Below are 12,195 nucleotides of genomic sequence, written 5' to 3'. Positions count from 1 at the left end.
TTTTACCTCTAGCTTATAAATTCCCTCAGTCTTTCAAATTGCATGATATAATAACTGCGTGCTTCCTTCCTCCGGTGCTGTTTATAACGCATATGTTAAAAAATTTATTTAATCTTATTTATAAGTTACGGTATGACTTTTTAAATAACATTTAAAAAATATTTTTAAAATTATCTTTCATAAAAAAAAAATAACATGATATTATTTTTTAGATTCATCATATGAAAGCATGTTTGAAATTTTTATACACTTTTATTTATTATACTTTTTTGATATTGTCATTGATAAAATTGATAGAAATTACTTGTAAAGAAAACTTGAGGAATAGTACTTTATAATTGTTTTACTTCAGTTTGTCATGATTTTCCTAGTAGGGAAGTCATGAGTATAAGGTAAAGTGTTTTATTGTGTTTGTAATTATTTTTATTTATTGTTGAATTATTCGAATTCATTAATGTTATATTAACGTTGTGTTATTTTTCTTCTAATGTTGTGTGTGGATTTCATAATCTGATTTGGTGATTGTTAGAAAATAAATAGAGAGTGAGAAAAAAGGCGCATACGTACTTAACAAATTTGTTTAATTTGACTATCGATTTTTAAAAATTATTTTATATTTCCAATCGAGTAAGACCAATCTGGCCCTGAATCGCAGTTTTTTTTTTTTTAAAGAAAAATCGTGATCCTTTAATGTAATTTCAAAACTTAAATTAAAGTTGTAAGCATTGTTTTAAGACTCAGACCGACCCGAGCGGTCGGACCAGTCAAACCATCATCCAGAGAAAAAAAAATTTGGTTTAACCATTTGACCCGTTCTGACAATTGACCTAGGTTGGTTTGCTTTGACTTGGGTGCTTCTTGAAGACCCAGAACAAAAAACTAAAATCTGATATGGTTGAACCATTTTGACCCATTTTTTAATATATATGTATATAAATATTATTTTTTATTTAATTATTATATCACCGGTTTAACTATCGGTCTAACTGGTTGAACCATGAAACCATAACCCACTGATCTTTTTGATTCATTGTTCAGTCTAGTTTTTAAAACATTGATTGTAAGTACTAGTATTATTTTCGGAGAAAAGATTTTCGCAAGCTGAAAGAATCACAAGCTTTCATTCTTCATAGTTCTAGTATTATTTATTAACAAACATATTCATTACGTAAATAGTAGATTTTTCGTTATTGGGAAGATTAATTAAAATTTTGAATAATAATATAAATATAAATATAAATATGATTTTTTTGCCAAAAATATTAAATCAATTTTTTATAAAATTCAAAAGTATTTTATTTTGGGAAATTTAATAATTCATTATTAATTTTAACATTCAAGAATTATTATTTTGGATCAAACTATAAGGGCTTAATTATATTAAAATAAAATAAAATACAAGGACCTAATTTAAAATCAAGCAAAATTGTAAAGACATGCATATTAGTTTTTCCATAATTATTAATAATTAAAAGTACGATATAAATTTGACCCAATAAAAAAGTAAAATATAGATTGAAAATTGTAATTTTCATTTTATTGAAACCAAAGTTGTTAAATGGGAGCTGCAAGTAAACCCTATTACATTGCGTACTTGGAATTCTCTTTTCATTATCAACTTATGGGGGGCCACTGACTCAAAGTCAATAACTCTAAGTTTCTTGATATGAAAGTCAAATCATTGATAATTAATTTCTTCATAAGTAAATTTTCACTTAGTAATTAATAGTTATTCGAACATACTCAATCTAGATATTAGAAAAATTGATCCGCTACCTATAGAACCATTAATTTCACAGACAAATAAATATTATTAGCCCTCGCTCTCCGTGTTTGTTTTTTGTTTTTACCTTTTTTCTCTTCGTCCTGATCGATATCCGCTTCTGTGTATATTTATATATGCGGACAAAGTCAAGTCCTTTAACAAATGAAAACGACGATTCGGCTGATTTGCAACATTTTTGTTCATTCAAATACTATTAGCATCCATTAAATTACCCCAAAAAAAAAAACAGTGGACGGCTTAATTAACACACTTACTTGCTGCCAGAAGAAACAGCAGAAAAGTCAAGAAAGGTTCCACGTAAAAATCAAAGACATTAAATATGCTAATCATGAACCAACAACATAATACAAGGCATCATATTAATTAAATAATTAATAAGTGCGCAACATGCATGATTTGTAAGTACTTTTTAATTTTTTTGAGACTAGACATACTCGAATCCAATTCTCTCAAACTTTTACTACCAAAACCCAAAAAAGAAAAAAGAAAAACAATCAGATGCGTCAAATATACAAGACCTAGTTTGGCCGAGGGAAAGTGCGCAATGAGCGCGACCCATGTATGGTCATTAAAGCAAAACGAAGTCGTCTCAAATTATAAGATGTTTTTAAAAGAGATTCTTCATTTCAAAATATAAGACACTTTAAGAATATTAATGTTTCATTAAATGCTCTAATTTCAATATTATTATTTCTCTTTCTACAATTAATTTCTATCACTTTTCTTTTCATTATATTAAATGATGAATATTTTTAAAAGCATATTTTTATTTTGAAAAGATAAAGTTGTTAGATGTTTTAATGAGATTTATTATTATGTGAGATTTTATGTAAAAATGTCTTATAATTTAAGATGGAGAGAGTATGTTGTTAAGGATAGTAATGCAAGAGATGGATTGCAGAGATAATACTCTTTCTCTTTAGTATTATAAAGTACTTTTTTAAGTATTATATTAAAAAATATAAACAGTTTATATTTTTTTAAGATGTAATTAATAATTTTTTAAAAAAAAACCCTTAGTTAGGAGGTATAATTAATCAAAAAGTTTAATTGAACATTTTATTAAATAAAGATAAATATAGAAATACATTTAATTTTAATTTAAATATCATTAACCAACTTATTGAGGATTGTAAATTAGTTAAAAATACCTTGTAATTCCAAATAAAGGAGGTAATAAAAAGTTTTATTTACATATCAAGATATTGGAATAAATTTATAATTGATATTATTTTATTTTAAAAAATATATTTGATTTCTTTCCATCAGATGATTTACTAGCAATGAATTCGAGAGAATTGAATTCACATTGCTTGGGAAAATGGTTGATAAACCACTCTTGTAATTAATCAATCAAATAGTTTTATTTTTAAATATTACTCCCTCCATCCCAAATTATATGATATTTTTTGAAGGAGTTTTTTTTATTTGAAAATATAAGATATTTTGAGTAGATTAAGGTTTTATTAAATGCATCAATTTTAATTTTATCCTTTATCTCTCTATCATTATTTTCTGTCCATTATAATCTCTTTTTAATATATTAAATTATAGGTATTTTTGAAAGTTTATATTTTGTTTTGAAAATATAAAATTATTAAGTGTATTTAATAATATGTATTAATATATAAGATTTTATCTAAAAGTGTCTTATAATTTGAGACGCAGGAATATATACTTATTGTTGGTAAAAAAATTATTATATACTTACCGGTAAAGTCACATCTTTTTCGTCGTAACTACTTTTCCATTTAGAGTATGATAGCGCCTTAGTTCCAAAAACATAAGTTGTTACTGATTGCAAGAATAAAGTACTTTCTAACGGCAGAAATATCGGCAATATAGCTTTTCAACATTAATAATAAAAGTGATAGAATAACACTAACAAACGACCAAAACAAAAAGCAAAAAGAAATCTAAAGACGCTATTATAAAAATTCTGCTTAAACGACACACCATTATTTACTAGCTTAACCTATACTTGACCCCTATTCTTGATAATATATTTTGGAGGACTCAATTAAACAATCATGAATTTTAACCAATCATTTTGCATACAAAATAATGAGCTATAAACTAAAAATCAAAGTTAACATTTTATTTATGATGAGGATAATATCGTATCGTTTTTAAAAGTTAAAAAATAATATTATACAGAAAACGAGTTTAGTATCGTAAATAATCCCAGACCTACAGTTCAAAGGAAAATTTATTATTTAACCCAATTACAAATTAATCAAAACTGCATATAGTTTATCTGAAACAAATGCAACATCAATATCAGCACAATAAAATAAGGCTTTGAACTATATATAATAAAAGTAACTTCTGTATGATACAACAACATTAGTGACAACAAATAAATTAAAAACACAAAGACACTATTACAACATTTGGACCTGAAAACACATAATTATTTCTTTTGGCACAATAACTCAAAACAACGAATTATTAGAACCAATTAATGATCATATAGCATACAAAATAATGATCTATAAACTAGAAGTGAAAGGAACATTAGTGGCGGGCAACCACGAATTTCCTCCAATGAAGTTTGAGACAGTGAACTTTGAAGCTTCCGATGCACTAGAAATCACATGATATCCAGGCCATATAACACGATTTGAAGTTGATGAACCTGAACCAGTATTCATGTACTCTCCGTAGTACAAAGTACTCAAGGCAAAGTTACCACTCCATTCCAACCAACCAGAAGGATCAATCAAACTATCAAGAAAAGTCTTCATGAAAACTGTTCTTGAATATTGTTGCCATGGCCTTCCAAGATAGGTTTTCACAGAGCTCTGAACTGGCCGTAAATCTGAGGCAGCTGTGACCTTACAATTGTGGATAGAAATTCCGGTGTTCTGGTTCGGATCGGTTCGACCTTGGGCGGTGATCGTGTTGATTTTGTTCGGAGGATTTCGAGCGAAGAGGTTGCAATTCTGGAAAACTACGGCGGCGTTGCCGAAGATGAAATCAACTGTGCCGTAAATGTCACATTCCCTATAAAACTGTCTCTGAGAGAACACATATAATGTGTCTTGGAATCCTTCAAAACTACATTTGTAGAATACTGATAAGTCTGAACCTGAACGTAAAGCCACAGCTTGGTGGTTTGATGCTCCAGCAGTGTTCCTAAATGTTATGTCTTGCGCAATAAAGGCATCCCCAACAACAGCTGTAATATTATTTCACAAACATATATAGCTTTGTCAGCCCTCAGTAGTGTATATTCTCATTGATCTTTTATGTTTTGAAGAACTTGAATCTGAAGGTCCTCTTGTTTAATTAAATTTAAAACTAATGTTATCTTAAAATATTTTGGAGATTTTATAAAATGTGATTTATTGTGTACAGGTTTTTTTTATATAATTATCTGTTGATATCAAACTCGAGTATTGTTGAATTCAATTGGAGGAGTTCTCTTTCATGAAAAATATTGTAAAATTTCTGAGCAAGTGATTTTTTTTTTAAAGAAATTATATTTAACCAAAACGACGAGACAAAGGGATTGTTCTTTCTTACCAACAGTTGCAGAACGGAAGGTGGTTGTGCCTCCTCCAACACTATTGCTCCCAGTAATGATAGTCTTTCCAATACCATCTCCCACTAACATTATATTCTTCAATTTTATCTCAACTTGTTCGTTATATATACCTGCCTTCACGTATATCACATACCTCCCACTGTTGCTCTTCGGTGCAGCACCAATGGCGGCACTAACTGTCGTGAAATGTCCCGACCCGTCTTTCGCCACGATGACATTGGCCTGAGAAGATGGAGAAGAACTCTGCAATAACTTCCTGTCACCCGGCTTGACCCATGTCGGGAACCCATCTTTGTAACTTGGTTTGTCATCATATGGAACCTTGTTTAAAGCCAGAGTATTGCTCAGCAACTTGGTGACATTGTTGGACATTAAAGGCAACACATTGTCTTGAACCCCAAGTTCGTAAAACCCGTCTTTACAGGCCTCAAGATTTGTAAGAGCTGAGCTGAGCCATGTCTGTGTATCAGCTTGGGTGCACTTGGTGTTAGGGTCTAGGGTTTTGTTGAGTTTGTGGATGGTGTGCTCATACAACTCTAGGCAATCCGCCCATGCAGCCTTTTCCCTTTGATTCCGACACCTTGGGCCAAGCGAAACAGCATTTTCATGGCCGGCCAGAGCGCGGTCGTGGGCGAGCTGTAGAGAAAGCTTGAAGAAATCATCTTTGTTGTTGATAGGTTTGTGTTGGAGATTCGTGTGTTGATTCAAGAAGTGATCACATGGCTGAGGATTAGGAGTTTGGCTGCACCATAATTTGACGTCATTGAAAGAATAAGCAGAAACCGAAGAGGAAAAAAAGAATTGATGAAGAAGTAGAAGTGATGATAATAAGAGTGAGTTGAAGAACAGAGTTGCCATAATAACTCTCGAGTTATTGTTTCAGGTCTTGCGAATAGGCTTTTTTTTATGGGTTTGATAAGTGTTTGGATGAGAATTTTAGTGCCATTGGTAGCTTCCTTTTATAGAGGAATTTGGGAGAGGTGACGGTTGTATTTGTTACGACGAACATCGCTTTTTCAAAGGGCGGCACGACTTTTTGGAATTGTCTAAGTTATTTTTGATTTTGCTTTTGCATTAATTTTATTTTAAACTAATTAATTATCCAAATCCGATTGTATTGAGTTCTTTTATATATATATATATATATATTTATATTTATATGAGATCGCATCAAATTTTACTTTCCCTCTGACTAAAAAAACTTAGGGGTATTAGATTAAAAATATAAGGGAGAATGATAAATAAATCACATTAAAACAGATAAATGACTTATAAGTACCACAAAATGCGGTAATTATTTCCTAGAGATTTATCCGACAATTTTTTTTTGTGAATGACGCTAAGTGAAATAACAAAAAACATAGTTGTTACCTAAATTAAAGTTATCAATAACTAAAGTAAAATTGTTAATATAGGAAGCATGGTTAAATTACAGTTTCAGCTCAGTAATTAACACATTTATTTTAAGTATTAACAACAATTGGTCATAACATTGTTGGTTAATACCAACTCTACAATAGGTCTTAACATCTACGCTTTCTATTATTTTATAAAATGTCAAAAACATAATTTTTGAAAAAATTACGACATATAAATTTTTAAGGATTTCAAAGTTATTATCCCATTTTGCGATACTATTTTATTATTTTTTCATTTTTGAGGGGATTTATCTGTTATTTTTCTAAGAAATAAAAGTCAGTAAAACATGGAAGTATATGGTAAAATAAAGAAATTAATTTTAATGAAACATTCATTCATGAAAATGTAGAGACTTTTCTCAAACATCAAAATTTATCCTATAATTTCATAGCGATTTGCATAGAACAATACAAGATGGATGATTTGACAAGGAATCATGCAGCCCAACGTGAAAGGTTTATGACTTAGAATTAGATTCTTCGCTTTAAAAGTACAATCAATATCGATGTCTTGGAAAAATGTTACAAGTAGGACAAGTGGCCCTTTTGCCTGCAGGGTAATTAATTAGCTTAAATGGAATATATTCGCTCTCGTTTGCTGCCAAGCAGGTGATCTGCTTATTATTAGAGAGAACTTCTAATTAACCTTTTTTTTTTTGGTTCCAAATACAACCACAACAGGAAAATTAAAATTATAAAATTAAAAAAAATTATAAGGAAGACAGAAAATTATAAAGAAAATTAAAGTTTAGACGATAATAAAATTCAAAACAATTATAATGTTATGGACTATAATTAAATTCAATCTTGCAGTCAGAAACTAAGACCCCAAGAGTTGTCTTGATGAATGGCTGCTACATTTTCTTTTCCTTCATTATTCAGGTCCAAATTCTACAGGCACTTACACCAGACTTTTCGGCAAAAGATTTATTTTCAATTAATGCATAAATTAATGTAAGAATTATTGTTGGCAAAAAATAATAAAGCAACTAAAATTGATATAAAGCAACTATAAATATGTTAGATACTAGACATACTTTGTTTTTTTTTTGCCAGAAAACTATGTATATTTATATGCAAGATTGTTAAACTCATGATAGGGATGTAAATTTGGATTGAGTTTACCTTTATCAATAAATTAATTTTAAAAATATATGATTAAATAATTAAATAATTGAAAAATAAACCATTGAAATTAAATCCATCTACATTCATACATAGAAATTTCAAAACATAGCAACTTGTTTTTGGTATTTTTTGTTTTCTTTTGTATTAATATTTTTTTTATTTTTCATTGAATCAAATCCTACCTTCTCTATGAACTAAGTTTTATGCAATATATGCATATCTTGTTTAATGAGTTTATGAGCAGACTGTTTTTATAAGTTAGAAATATAAAAATAATAAACTTGGATAGTCAACTTGCGAGTTTATCTAAGTTTTATTTAATTCGAGTTTGTAAATGAGTTAACAAAATTTTATAAGTTAAAAACATAAAAATATTAAATTTGAAGAGTTAACTCAAGAGTTTGACACCAGTATTTATCTATGGTTAAGATAAAATTGGAAACATTTTTATAGATACATTATATTATATCTTTAAGAAATGAAAGACATTATTTATAGTTTATGAATAGCTATAGCATGAGCTTTAAAGGGCTTGTTTGTTTAAAATTAAAAAATAAATGATTTTTAGATTGTTTAGAGATTATGTAAAAAAGAGATTTATTTAATAGAGATTTTATAAAAGGAAAAAATTATTTTATGTTTCGTTACAATAATTAAAAAAGTGATTATTGGTCAGTTATTTTTAAATTTTATTCTATCATCCTTGATTTTTATTTTATAAAAATAATTTATTATTATATTATTTTAAAATTTTATGATATCTTAGCTTATCCCACTTTTTTAAAATACTCTCTCATATCTATCACATTAGATTATTTTTTAGTAGCTTTTTAAAATAACCAAGAATTTTATTTTTTTTATTAATTTTGATTATTTCCAAAAATTTTAACAAATATCATGAAAACTCACAAAATAGATTTTTTTTAAAAAATAATTTTTTATAAAATGAGCTAAAACAAACAGTCCCTTATAAATTTGATTATAATTGGTATAGGATTCTCAAAATTATGTTTGTTTTTTTTTTTCTTATGCCATCTTGAAAGTTACGAATATATTGTTTGATATTTTGAACTTGTTAACATTTACCTAAACTACGTGGCGGGGAAAAAAACTCTAAGACAACAATTCTCTAGCACACTATAATGACTTTTGGACATTTCGTAACCATGTCTGTTAGAATGATCTGAGGAGCTTTAGGTAATTAGGTAGTGCTAACAACGACAACGACATCTATTAGTTACTGAAATAATATGGATTAGCAAGTCATTATGATAATTCTACTGACCATCCTCCATGTAAAATATTGAATTAAAAATGCTTATATTTTATAATATAAATTTTTAAACAAAAATAAAGGATAATAAAAATTTTAATCCTCAAGCGTGCCTCAATTATTGATTTGGTATTTTATGTTTAATTTTTATTGAGTTGGCCCTTTATATTTTCTTAAATTATCATGTGAGTTTTTAAAATTTTGGAATGCAAATTAACTCTCAAATTAATTTAATTTAAAGTATTAAGTATATTGATGATTATGAATATACATGCATGTAGCTAAATGAGATTAAGTAGCCCTCAAATCAATTTATCTTTTATCAATATAATCTCATACGCTATCTTTCGTCCTGTTATTTTTTTTAAACAATCAGACCCCTTTTTATTAATTTACAAGGTTACCATCAATGTTTTATTATTTATATCAGTAGATTTTAATCGTGCTACCTTTTTTTAAAATAATAGTTATCAAATAAAAAATTAAAATAAACTTAAAAGATCAAATTAATAATAGAAATAAATTTAATAGATTAAAAGTTATAGAGTATCCCTAAAAATAATTTTTATTATACCAATTATTGTAATTTTCCTTGGTGTTTCCATCACTCAGACAATTTGAATATATATGACTAGTAGTTATCATTATTGAAACTCGGCATTACATGCGTGAAGTAATTTTCAAGCGGGTCCCCCATTCTTTAACGGAATTGTATATAGTCAAAGCATCCGTAATCGTTATGAAAAGAAAGAGTGTCGCTATGTTGATTTGTTGCTTTTGGTCAAGACTGCGACCACATTTTGTTTATATACATATATATATATATATATATATATTTTAAAAAAAATTAGCTTAATGACATTAAAAAATACAACTCTCATAATTATAGATAAAGTTTTTAAATATTTTAGAATATGGCTCATTTATAAAATTAATTAGATGTATTTTTTATCCTCAAAATAAATTTATTATTAAAATAAAATATATTTAATTTAACTAATCTTTAACTGATTGGATCTTTCATTTTTATCATCAAAAATCATATTGAGTGTGCTCCTTCTCTGATTTATCATCTTTGAATATTTTCTTTATCATATTTTAAATCTAATTTTTCTTAATAATCATATTCATCTCTTATACAGTGCTTTTCTTCATTAAAATTTTTTATCTAATTTTTCTAAATCACCATCTTCATCACAAAGCTTTTCCTCTCTCTCCTTCTTTATTTTTTCCAAATATTATGAAGAGAACATTAGACATTAAAAAAAAAATTCCATTACTGATTTGCGATACTATATCATTGATATACGACTGTATATCAATGATAAATAATTAATAAGTTAAAATTACTAATATGGTTATATATTAGTGATATATATTTTTACATCACTGATATACTATTGTAGATCAATATGACCAGCCAATCAGACATAAACTTGTTTATAATTGATATATAGTCGTATATCAATGATGTAGTATTACAGATCAATAATATGAAAAATACATAATTATTTTTTCAAAATAGATCAAACAAAATCTTAGGAAACCCTCATTTGAACTCTGACTCTTATAACAAAGTCTAACTGAACTTCCTCACCTTGGATCTGCAGCTTTAGTGTGGCTTTGTGTAGAAGCTGCAGTTTCGGACTTCCTCACCTTGCATTCATGATTTTTCAACCTGAATCTATACCTTTCAGTCTAACTTGCCTTGCATTATTGTAGTCTACTAACTGAATCTCTAATTTCATTTATCCATTGGTGTGAGCTATTCTGTTGTCTACTGTCAATTTTTTTATCATTTGTGATCGAGAGTGCAGTGTCGTCTCCACATCTTCAGATGGGTGAAAGCAAAACCAGTGTGAAAAGGAAGAATCAGGGTATTGTGATGTTAAAGGGTAGTTTTATCTTTTGTATCAAAGGTAAATTAAAAAACGACCATTATCTTAATTTAAGAAAAGGTGAGTTATTAGTTTTATTTAACCATATAATGTTAACTAAATTTGCTAAAGCCCTTATATTTTATATGGAACGATCAAAATAATATGTGTGTGTATTTATATGTGGAATATATATGCAAGCACATTAAATAAATATAAATTAAAAGCATTCTAAAAGTATTTGTGAGATCACTATTGCTAATAACAGTCTCATACAACAAGAGTTGGAGTTAGTTTGGGCAGGAGGTGATAATATTTTATGTTTTCTCGAGATATTGGGTGAAGGAATAAAAAATGCAATAATAATTTAATAAAATATATTTTTACTAAATTATCCATATGTTCTCTCTCTATTTTTTTTACGGTTCATCTGTTTTTTTTTTCAATTTTGACGTGATTGTGTTAGCATAAAAAAATGTTGTGATTGCATAGTATTTAAGAACCACCCTTTAATTGAAAAATTTATTAAAATAAAAAGGGACAATTTGTTTTGCTGAAATTACAATTAAAATGGAACGGTGGGAGTAATGAAAACAAGATTGCAATTTAAAATTATTCGAATAGATAGAATGATCATTTTAATTGGGAAAACTAAAATATAAAATCAAGAAACACATTTTAACAGTTTAAGATAAAACCGAAATAAAAAATTTGTAGAAATTTTTTTTAAGATAATGAAGGGCATATTGTCATTTTGCAAGTAAATTTATCGGCTATCAACCGGTGTTAATCTTAGTGAAAATTGTTATGATTGCTTAAACACAGGTTTTAGTTGGTTCGATACTGTGTGAATTCAGAAAATATCTTAAGAAAGATACTTCTAAGTAAATTTGACAATACTTAAATTTAATCTAGTTAAATAAAGATGTATCAAAAATATTTATCAGATGAAGTTGGAGATTTGTTAGGGTTTGGAAATGGCTTGGGATTTGGCTTCCACGACACCATTGTAGTTAGAGGTGTTCAGTTTGGACCTGTCTCGATTGGTCCGATATCGTCCCGATCAAATCGAGACGGGTTTTGTCTCAGCCCAAAAATAATGAGGACGGGACTTTACAGAACGGGACAAGAAAGAGGTTCAGGACGGGATGAGACACGGGATT

At 28.0% G+C, this 12,195-nt stretch overlaps 1 protein-coding gene across 1 annotated transcript; it reads right to left on the bottom strand.

Moving 5' to 3' along the window:
• Positions 1 to 4,072: 4,072 nt before the first annotated feature.
• Positions 4,073 to 6,237, bottom strand: LOC129306886 (pectinesterase 2-like). Its single transcript, XM_054947665.1, has 2 exons — positions 5,315 to 6,237; positions 4,073 to 4,967 (listed from the first exon to the last, which is right to left on the bottom strand). The coding sequence occupies exons 1-2, from the start codon at positions 6,192 to 6,194 to the stop codon at positions 4,279 to 4,281; spliced, it is 1,569 nt and encodes a 522-aa protein (XP_054803640.1). The 5' UTR covers positions 6,195 to 6,237; the 3' UTR covers positions 4,073 to 4,278.
• Between the last annotated feature and the right edge of the window lie 5,958 nt (positions 6,238 to 12,195).

Source organism: Prosopis cineraria, unplaced genomic scaffold (assembly GCF_029017545.1).
Source record: "Prosopis cineraria cultivar Desert tree isolate PC_DT_omini unplaced genomic scaffold, ASM2901754v1 PC3, whole genome shotgun sequence".
In the NCBI taxonomy this organism is placed as follows: domain Eukaryota; kingdom Viridiplantae; phylum Streptophyta; class Magnoliopsida; order Fabales; family Fabaceae; genus Prosopis; species Prosopis cineraria.
Note: the sequence above shows the minus strand (reverse complement) of the source record. Positions and strands in the feature narration are given on the sequence as shown.

Bases quoted from the DNA above. Each gene is read 5' to 3' on its own strand.
- LOC129306886 (XM_054947665.1), bottom strand. From the start codon at position 6,194: ATGGCAACTCTGTTCTTCAACTCACTCTTATTATCATCACTTCTACTT. The intron at 4,968-5,314 runs GTAAGAAAGAAC...ATAATATTACAG, and splicing joins CTTCCGTTCTGCAACTGTTG to CTGTTGTTGGGGATGCCTTT.